This window comes from Sinohyriopsis cumingii, chromosome 15 (genome assembly GCF_028554795.1).
Source record: "Sinohyriopsis cumingii isolate HCF-2022 chromosome 15, ASM2855479v2, whole genome shotgun sequence".
Taxonomy (NCBI): Eukaryota; Metazoa; Mollusca; class Bivalvia; order Unionida; family Unionidae; genus Sinohyriopsis; species Sinohyriopsis cumingii.
The window spans coordinates 138,352,881-138,364,253 of record NC_142975.1 but is presented as its reverse complement, the minus strand read 5'-3'; the positions used below and the strand labels follow the sequence as shown (position 1 = coordinate 138,364,253).

The window sequence follows — 11,373 nt, the reverse complement described above, 5'->3', positions numbered from 1 at the left end:
ATATGTATATATATATATGTATATATATATCTATGTATATATATATATATGTATATATATATCTATGTATATATATATATATATATATATATATATATATATATATATATATATATATATATATATATATGTATATATATATATATATCTATGTATATATATATCTATGTATATATATATGTATATATATATATCTATGTATATATATATGTATATGTATATATCTATGTATATATATATATATCTATGTATATATATATGTATGTATATATATATATCTATGTATATATATATATCTATGTATATGTATGTATATATATATATATATATATATATATATATATATATATATATATATATATATATATATATATATATATATATATGTGTATATATATATCTATGTATATATATATATGTATATGTATATATATCTATATATATATATATCTATGTGTATATATATATCTATGTATATATATGTATATATATATATATATATATATATATATATATATATATATATATATATATATATATATATATACACACATATATATGTATATATACATATATATACATATATAAGTATATATACATATATATATATACACATACATATATATAGATATATACATATACATATATATATATATATATATATATATATATATATATATATATATATACAGAGAATTTCCATCACACCAGGGTATATTCAAATCAACTGAGTATCGTAATTAACAGAGATTTTCATATATTTTTATTCAAACACATTTTAATCTTTTTATTTTAATTCTATGCCTATGTTTTGACGTTTTCTATTCACATTAATAAATAATAATAAAATTACCTTTAATTGTCACAATTATTAATCGATATCTTCTAAAAGGTGTTCTTCATAAATGAAAATCCATGTTGATATTTCAATATTTAATAATTATATTAATTTATGGAATTTATATACTTCGCTTGGAATTTAAGACAACAGCCGGAAGTAGGTAATGATTAGAAGTGACCCACTGGTGCCTCTTCACTTTTCAATAACCGTTTTTCGTGTCACGCGCGATGTAAACATGGACAGGTTAAATCCTCTTTCGTTTTGGATCATTGTGTGATACTGCTGTTCAGTCTTGGAAATATGTGATGCTGATATTAGAAGATCAGTCTAGGATGACCAGACTTTACCATTACACCTGTCTGATCACCTGTGTATTCGCTTTGTTTTCGGCTGTACAGGTAGCCGCCATTAACACATGTAAGTACATAGCTGAGGTCGTAATCTAGATCATACGTATTAGCAAGTAGGTTTGACTCATCGATATTGTAGATGCAGATGTTTGGAAACATACATTTATTTGTCTACCTTCTATACACTTTCAATCAAACAAACGCGATTATGTTTCATGACGAATGTGTATGCAACCGTGTGTATTTGAAATGGGGAAGAGGAGGACAGTACAAAAAAGGGGCGCAGCACAGAAAAGGCTTGAAATGAAATCAGTCGTGCGAAAGGGATACATAGTGTTATACCTGTCTCTATTCCAGTCATCCACGACTCCTTTGTTAAGTTTTACCTTTTCCTTATGTGTAGTTTGTAATTCATAGCAGGTTGCAGAGTCGTTCAAATTCGTCTTTATCTGCATCGAAAATAATAAATACTTTTTTGTGTGTTTTAGTTATGTGCTCACAAATCCGCCCTTTACATTAATTTAGAGAAGACAAAAGTTGCTTGGTTTCGGGAGTATGAAAATCCAGTTTGTTACAAAATACACAGAATTAAACATGACATGGTCTCAGAGACTCTGCAGTTTTGGGAATTAATGTCTTTTAGAACCTTAAAACTGACAACCTTGCATGAATTATAACCAAACATGTTCAAGAAATTAAATACTTGAAATTTGTGGTCAAAATAGGTATATAATTTTGAAGCATTTAATAGTCAAAATTAAATTTTTTAAAATGTTAGGTTTGCAAAATCCACCCGAGAACGTCTTCAACAAATTAAACAATCTGTTCGATAAATTTTCTTTGAAATAAATCTACGGATAAAAAAGACTGATTAGTGTGAGGGCTTATGAAGAAAAGGGATGATTGATAATGAAACGATTATAACCCTTGAAAGATTCTTAAAAAGCAACACAAAATAGTCAAATATAAATGTTATGTATCCCTTTTGGATACATTTTACTAAGTTTGGATACATTTCACTAAGTTTGGAAACATTTCACTAAATTTAAATACATTTTACTGAGTTTTATTTTTATAAAGAATATGATTCGAAAATTAGATCATATCGTTTGAAAGAAAACTTTTATTTAATTTTGTATGAGATGATACAAACTCATACCTAGATCATGTGTACGAACTGCATGTGTGCAATCGAAATGTAAATATCGGAATATCATATATATGTATATAAAAAATGATTTCAACAAGTTTTTGTTACATACCTAACTACCAATAAAGGGCACATTTCCCCGAGCTAATATGAACCTTTGTATCTGATCCACATCTAATACAGATTTAGAATCCACGTCATGAATCATGACGTCACCAAACAACGGTTGCGTATCACTTACGCTGTGTTACGATAGGTACGTTGTCATTACAGAATCAAATGAAAAGTAGAACAAAACATTAACGCACAGGCCTTTGAAATTCTATTACTGTAGTCAGAAAATGACAGAATATATATATATATATATATATATATATATATATATATATATATATATATATATATATATATATATACGTTAAAAATAACATGGCATTTAAAGTGTACTATTGGTATATCAAATTGTAATCTACCCATGAAAATATACATATATAAACATTCTCGCGACCGTGTGCTGATGATTCTAGATCAATGAAGAATTTCCACTCATTAATCATTAGTGACGTATGAAAATAACGACAAAAAGAATTAATAATTCCCGTTTTCTAAATGAATTTAATATGGTACACATTTTTATCGCAATCATTTCTGCTTTATGTTCACCTTCCCTTCTCGTGCATAACGGACAAACAACGCAGAAATGTGGAGTGAGAGAGAGAAGTAATTTGGGCTGGATTAAAACCATGAAATAGAAATTACACCAAGTAACCTATAAGAATATGGTTCGTCGTAACGATATGTGTGGACTTCCTTGGTATTTACCTACAGTGTTTATCAGTAATACAAAGTTGCAAATCATGTCGACATTATACGGTAAATTTCTCGGTTACCTGATACATATATTGTAATGTATTTAATGTTTTGTTGTTGTTGTTGTTGTTATTATTTAAACATCTTATAATGTTTTAAAAATCAATTATTATTAATTTAATATGAAAATGTCTAAAGGCCTCTGTCTGTCTGTCTGTCAGTCTGTTTCTCTCTCTCTCTCTCTCTCTCTCTCTCTCTCTCTCTCTCTCTCTGTGGACCATCGTAGCAAGATACGGGCTAAAATCAATGAAATGACGAGCGTAGAGGATTTTCATTTGTGTCATCCCACGATGTCTCTGGACTTAGAATGATGGTAAAAGTTAAGTCAGGCCTCGTTTCCTGTTAAAGAAAAATGTATACATCTCGTGGTATATCATGGATACAGCGTAAATACTCTCTCTCTCTCTCTCTCTGGTATTTGAGTGAATAGTTTCAAAAGTTATTTCTTTCGTGCGATTCTCATATTTGTAGCAGTAGTATGAATGATGGTTGTACTTATTCTGGTGCTACGTTTACTACTACTACTACTACTACTACTAGCTGTCGGTACGTAGTTGCTATAGATGCTTACTTATATCCAACGAACATGATAGGCCACCATGTAATGTAATCACGAGGCAGCATCACTGGGTTGTCCCTTTAAACACGAGTTAGCAAAATTGAACGTCATTGTGTCGAACACGGCCTGCCTACTGTGGATTCGTTTACTATCAATCTAAATAAGAAAGGTCAGAGGAAACTGATTACTTGTCAAGATGACCTAGAAAAACGAAAGAAAATAAAACACAACAGAAAAAATACAATGAAAAATAGATGGAAATGTCGATCCAAATACTATTGTCGAGATACAGAGGTTTGCAACAGTTTTATAGCTTCACATTTTTTTCTTTTGTTTTTTTTTATAGATAAGATGGACCTGATGTGCGGGAGCAGGATCAGCCTAGATAAAGAAAACGTTTACACAGGGATAGTTCGTTTTAGATTTTCTACCTATCTGGAATCTAACAAAAACTGCAGCTTCATTATCACCGCGATTTCTGCGAATCACATCTCATTTTACTTCACCAGTTTAAATATAGGTCCCTCTTGTGCTAATGGTTACCTTGTGGCACAGGATGGAAGGTCCCCAGCGTCTGCAAAAATAAGAGGTAATTAAAACAACAGCTTGTCTATCCATGTATGATGGTGAGTTTATGAGAGTGCGAGGCCACCTTTTACTACTGGAATAGTACAATCTTTTTGTGAAATTTAAATTATTACTATCTGTTATTGAGTATGACAAAATATCTTCTGTCACGTTTAAAATAAAATAATACGATCTGTTTGACGGTATGATATTTAGGAAAAAATGTTTCTAGGACCAAGCTATCGTGCTTTGAAATCTTGCTCCCACACTCAATGGATATACCAAAAGGCTATAATTGTGGTACGTAATAAAAAATCACCAAACCAAATTAAATGATTGAATTCTATATATCGAAATGAAAATATTCTTCATATCGGAAGCAGCTTGATTGGCAGTGTTTGAAAGTGTATTTCTACATGCAGGACGAATTTGATGAGGACTCGAATTTGATGAGGACTCATTTAGGTATTGATATGGTGTAGCCATTAGATGTTTTCACTAGCATGTTAAAACAAAAATACACATGAAAAAGGAGGCACAAAACATGATAGAATGATAGCAGAAAATAGGGAGAAATTCATTGCCGATGTCAAGGAAAATTTCATATCTGATTATTTGTATGAATTGCTTTTATACTTTTTAATACTGAAATCTCACAGAAGTCAAAATGTTCTAATGATTACATTATCAAGATCTCATAGACACGCTTGTAATCTTTTGCACTGCATATTTTCAGATTTTTTTATATAAAAAATAGGTAGTGAAAATCAGATTCATATTTTGCGACGTTATCTGTTTTAATTTCTTCTTTATTATATTAATTAGATAAAACAGTCCCCAAATAATAGTCACCTTATCGTGTATTTCATGTGTACCATTGTGGTGTTTAACTATGATGTTAGAGATATACCTTCTTTTTTCCCTCTGGTTTCCTTATAAATATAAACTTGCATGATGCGCATGCGTTCATTTTTTACGTGATAATGCTCTGTTATGTCCACCTGTTTAGAAACCCACTCTTTGTCAACGACAGGCGGTTTTCAAGGTTCTTCATGCTGCTATCTATGTAATGTTTTTCTGCGCGTACATTTTAATGGAATGTGTTTTCTGCTGATTACCAACTGTTTCATAATTATCTTTCGCTTCAGCCAAACAGATTGTAGGCAATGGCAGAGATGATGTCTTATCTGGGCCCTTTGTTTGCTTTGGTTTGGTGAAATTTGTAAAGTATTTCTCTCTATTTTTCCGCTAATATTTTTTTCTATAACGTATTCTCCATTTCCCTGTTCGCGTTTATGTATAATTCTGTTTTGACATAATCGTGAAAATATTTATATGTAATGGTTCCGCCACATAAACACTTAAATTTGTAATGCACAAGCATGTAGAAAAAAGCCTTCGATCTTTTTCAGTCAATCTGCTTCCTAAATGAGTATTCTCTTCAAAGTTAATACCTAATATTCCTTCTTTGCATCCCGTTTTTTTTTTTTTTTTTTGTGCGGCACGCTGATTATATTATATTGTAATGTCCATTTATTGTTGTAGTAAGAGTTCAGCAGTATAAAAGTAGTGGTTGTACAAGAGTATATAATAAAAAAATTCGGCGCACCATTGTTCAAGAAACCTTATTTCTAAACACCGTGCCATCGAAAGAATGTATTATTTTTAAGTTTCAAATGAGTCAGAAATACTATTGAACCCAATCCGAGATAGTAATAATGGCACGGCACAATAAATTATGCCTTCCAAGGATTCCTCTAGAAACTTCTTTTCTAGACACCCAAACAACGAAAAGATATTACTGTTTTTAACTTACACGTGACTCTGAAATATTATTTTCCCCGTATATGAGATTATCCAAGTTTAAATTTCGCCAAACTGTCCTATTAATTGAATAGTATATGGCGAGCTCCTATTCTTCAATACTATCCATCCATTCATCCGTCCATCCATCCATCCATCATAAAATATGGTTTATATTTGCTTACATATGCAGTGTGCAGATTTGTTGAAATGTCAAAACTTGTAAAGATAAAACACAAATGTACCTACCTGTCGTTTTCTTAGGACAACAAGTCATCCTTCGTATGTCTTTCTTTCAGTGAGTTTATCAATTATTCCGTATGCTTTGATATCGCTTTTGGATAGAGTTTGAGAATTATATTTGCTTATATAATTGCCTACGTGGTGACGAGGTACTAAATGAAAACGGTTGTTATTTTTGACCCCACCACGGTGTGAATTGGAGATAGTTATATTATATCTAAAGCTTGAAGAGATGTCAGTTACTTTCTCAGACACCTAAGTTTTATATCTAAGCATGGATGAAATAAGTGTCGGAAGATCTGGTACAATCTCACATCTGGTAAGCATGGTGCGGTATAGAAGAAAGTGGTTGAGTCTTGGGATTTGGTCGACGCAGAAGGAGGATGGATAAAGAAGAAAAAAGACCGACTTTTTCTTTACAAACTCTTACTCACCTGGTTCAGATCAAGGGCTGTCTTGAATGAATATTTTGCCACGTCATCCAAAATGTATATGTAAAAGATGGAGATTGGTGATATTTATGTCTGTCAGCGCACTAGTTTTAATTTGTTAACGTTTTCTTTGTTTTTATAATATAGTACAAGCCCATTTTTCTCGTTTCCGTCAGTCTTGCAAGTAGTCAAGCAGTTTTGAAAGGACTGTCATGAAAGGTGGCAAATACAAGGCATATTTGAAAATATCTTACTATTTTACTATAATTTTAACATAGTTAAAAGCCAGTAACGTACAACTGTCGGAGGAAGACAATTCCGTAATCAAGCAGAGATCATATTGCAAGATTTAGGGCGCTCTTAGTGAATTCTCCAACTAATATCAGAGCCAACTTGGATACTGTTAATTGATTTAATTGCCATAAGTAATTTCACCCTTTTAAAGATGCTCGTAAATCTGTGGAAGATGATCCATGGAAGAGGTGTTCTCTGCGATTGATGAGCGGATTGTGGCTGCTGTGAAGGGGGCAATCGATGAAGATGCTCGACACACTGTAGAATATATTATCAAAGGCATTCATTCTGAAGCTGTTTATAATATATTAAATAATAATTTGAAGATCAAAAAGGTTTGTGCAAAATGTGTCCCGCATTTTTTGACGGCTGATCTCGAACAGACTTGGGTTGAAATCTCCAAGCAGCTACTTGTCAATATGACAAGATTAACTGGAGATGTTTCAGTAAGAGAGAGGTGATGAAACATGGAAAACGAGACAACAGATCGCTAGACGTTGTCGGACAATTGACAGTACTTCATACAGACTATGTATCAATGCAAAAGGCCTGGTCGTCCCCGTACGTGTGCCTGGCTCTGTTGGTGTCACTGGACATTTTTATGCCTCCAGTGTATTACTAAAACCTATGAAAAACCACTGAACCATCCGTCTGCGCTCCGGTATTCGAGGTGTCCATCTCCTTCATTGACAACGCAGGAACGCATAAATCCCTGACAAATTTTCTCGAAGGAGCAAAACATCCTAACTTTGCAACATCCTCCATACAGTCCTGATTTCACTCCAAGGTATCTTTGGCTGAATCCCGTGATCAAAATATTTGCTTAGGGGCAGACGATTAAAAATCGCCATGCCGTTTGATGTAGTTTTTCAGTGCATGAACAACATTCCAAATTGCGAATACAAAATGCCATTAATAATGGGATAATGAGACTGAGAAATTGTGTAGAGGTATATGGGGACTATTTTGAGGGATGCACTGTCATACTGTTCACTAATAAAATACATGTATTGTACAGAGCACTAGTGTCCTAACTTTTCAGATGCAACTCTCATTATAGTCATCACCTGAAGATGCGCATATAGATATATCACTTTCATTCAGCAATTATTTAAATAGTTATTGACCTTTGTAGCCCGGGGGGGGGGGAGGGTAAAGAGACCAAAATTATATTGTTTCAAAACAGATAATGCATCCAAAATTGAGGAATATGCGATGGTGATCCTTTGACATTGCTCTTTTCATTTGCTTTCACATCAATGCTGCATGTTTCCAAAACAAAGTAGTACATGCTATGTGGTGCCTATTCCTATTTGATCCATGCCTAATCACTCAAATATAGACAGACCTCTTAAAAAACGATTGCCACCATGTATATTTCCGCTTTCGATTAGTTTTAGCATATATTGCAAAGAATATTTATTACGTCTTTTTATAAGTGTTTAGAAAAAGCTTCATTATTTAAATTATGGAAGTATCTTCGAAAGTCACAGTGTAACACAAAACACGTGCAATAATACACCTTCTTCTCCAGACAGGGCATTAGTTTTGATTACTGAATTATAAACTTTACTGTTTATTTACGATTGGCCATGTATCATTTGTATGCATGATTAGCTATACAAATTTATTGCGGACTATACACAACTGTACTAGTTGTGATCGGTTAGAAAAAGCGTTTATAGCGCTATATATATATATATATATATATATATATATATATATATATATATATATATATATATATATATATATATATATTGCAATACGAGAAAACTCTAAAGTTAGTGAAGACAAATCGTTATTTATTTTGCTTAAATTTCAGGTTTTCCAGAGAGGTTATGTGGAGATGACGTTAGTCTTGTAGCCGGAAATCGGTATTTTAGCTGGGATAGCAATGTGCGATTTCAGTTTATCGGTACAGAGCAAACACTGCTTAGTGCCGGATTTGATATTATATTCACTTCTTTCGATGATGGTAAGTTTTCCTTGACATACTTAATAGGACTATAAAACCCACAATACGGACCATTGTACTCACTCATGGACGCATTCGTGTTTGTCTGTGTACGAGTTCGCGCTTGTATGTTTAAATGTGTGCAGAATATCCATGTGTGTGCGTGCGTGCGTGATTATGGTTGGGTGAGCAAAACAAATAGAGGAATTTGTATTGTTAGTATTGATATAGCTGAGATTGATTCAAAGATTAATTGCTGTACGTTGCAGCTTGTTAGTCAACAACAGCTTCATTATAGACATTTGCCTCCTTTTTGGTCGATAGTATTTTCACTATTCTTTTTAATTTTCGAGCAATTCAGGTTATTTGGAAGGAAGGTGAAGTGCCATAAGCGACACAAGACATTTTCTGTGACATCATGTATTTTGGTCAATGTAAATGCGATAACAAGATGTCGTTGCTCTCAGGGTTTGACATTTGAATTTTATATATTGTTTATGAGTACAGGCCCCTGTAGGGATGACCACTACCGGTGTGACAACGGCCATTGCATAATGAGTGATCTGAGGTGTTCCAGATTGGATCCTTGTGGAGATGGCTCAGACTGCAAACCGGAAGGTCTGTCAGAAGGACAGATTGCTGGGATAGCCATTGGATGCTTCATTGGACTCCTGATGATAATATTTGTGGTCATATTCGTGTTTTGCTGCAGAAAGAAATCGGTATGAATTCCATTTATTGTAAGATAAAATTGTGGTCATCTCAATTTTCATCATTATCGTCGTTGTCGCCGTCGTCTTCGTCATTATTATTATTATTATTAGTAGTAGTAGTAGTAGTAGTAGTAGTATTCAAACGGAACAATGATTAATTATCCATCCCGTCCCTTGGGATAAAGCACTTCCCGCAGGCTTCAGTGTCAGAAATCGTAGTGTGTCCTGGCGCAACTGCTACCATTGTTTGTCCCTGATTTGAGAGAGAGAGAGAGAGATTTAGTCTTGTTTATTTTTCACAGTATTCCTCTTTTACCAGAGTTGCAGACGAGGTTCTACTTCCAATACAACATCGTACACGGCGCGAGTAGCGTTTGGAAACCAATCGAGGCATCTTGGATCTACCTCGGGAGATGGAAACCAGACGGCAACACCGGAACCAGTTGTGTTGATGTACGGCCAGGAGATTTCTGATCTTCCCCCACCTTATGAACAAGTGGTAAACGAAGGGGGATCTGCATTCCCCAGTAGGTCTGATTTTGTATTTAAAGACTTGCCGACCTACGAAGAAGCTACAGCTGGGGAGATAGGGATCAGTGTGAACAAGTAGATGAGAAAAGAGAGAGAGAGAGACGGACAGACAGACAGAGAGACAGAGAGACCATACGTTGTCCTCTGCACACATTATTTTATATCTATGACTTGAAAAGGAGACGCAACTCTATCAGATATCATTTAAAAATGAGCATTTTTAAAGTTTGTCACATTCATTTTTTGCTAATAGAACGATGATTTTAAAGACTGCATATATTGTATTCATATGAATGATATAAAAAGCTATGAATCTTGATAATGGATACGTCAGTTATAACGGTGTATGCTTAAAATCTGTATTCATTTCATGTCTAGTAAAGGTTTATCGAGGTGTACTTGTAAAGGTTTATCGAGGTGTACTTGTAACGGTTTATCGAGGTGTACTTGTAAAGGTTTATCGAGGTGTACTTGTAAAGGTTTATCGAGGTGTACTTGTAACGGTTTATTGAGGTGTACTTGTAACGGTTTATCGAGGTGTACTTGTAAAGGTTTATCGAGGTGTACTTGTTACGGCTTATCGAGGTGTGCTTGATGCAGATGTTGTGTTGTAGTCAAAGAGACATTTGCAGTAGGATGAATTAGATTTCACAAGTTCAGTTTGTCAGTAACCTTGGAATTTGAGGAAAGAAAAGAGATTGTACAAGTTTGCTATGTTATTTTCTTGCTACTTAATTATATAAAATTATATCACTATAGACGTAAAGAGCTTAGGCCTATAAAATCAGTGAGCGTGATGAAATATCAGTATATTGTACCCGATATTTGTTGTTTAAAATTGAAGTATTTAATATTGAGAAATTAGTTTTTGTATGTGACGACTCAAAAATATTAAGAAGTTTAAAGCACTGAAGACATGGATCATGCTCATTCTGACGTCAGAGCATGGACATGGCTCATTATTACTCATAAGGGGGGAAAGCTTTATTGATCTCAGCTGATCTGATCCTATGTCCCTTTGACTTATTATCTTACCGATGCCTTCCGGCTAAACGTACTTAAGA

At 33.4% G+C, this 11,373-nt stretch overlaps 1 protein-coding gene across 1 annotated transcript; it reads left to right on the top strand.

Annotated features, from left to right (window-relative positions):
* Positions 1-1,024: 1,024 nt before the first annotated feature.
* Positions 1,025-11,170, top strand: LOC149782888 (uncharacterized). Its single transcript, XM_089934434.1, has 5 exons — positions 1,025-1,258; positions 4,117-4,359; positions 8,934-9,086; positions 9,573-9,787; positions 10,098-11,170. The coding sequence occupies exons 1-5, from the start codon at positions 1,147-1,149 to the stop codon at positions 10,386-10,388; spliced, it is 1,014 nt and encodes a 337-aa protein (XP_089790560.1). The 5' UTR covers positions 1,025-1,146; the 3' UTR covers positions 10,389-11,170.
* Positions 11,171-11,373: the final 203 nt, after the last annotated feature.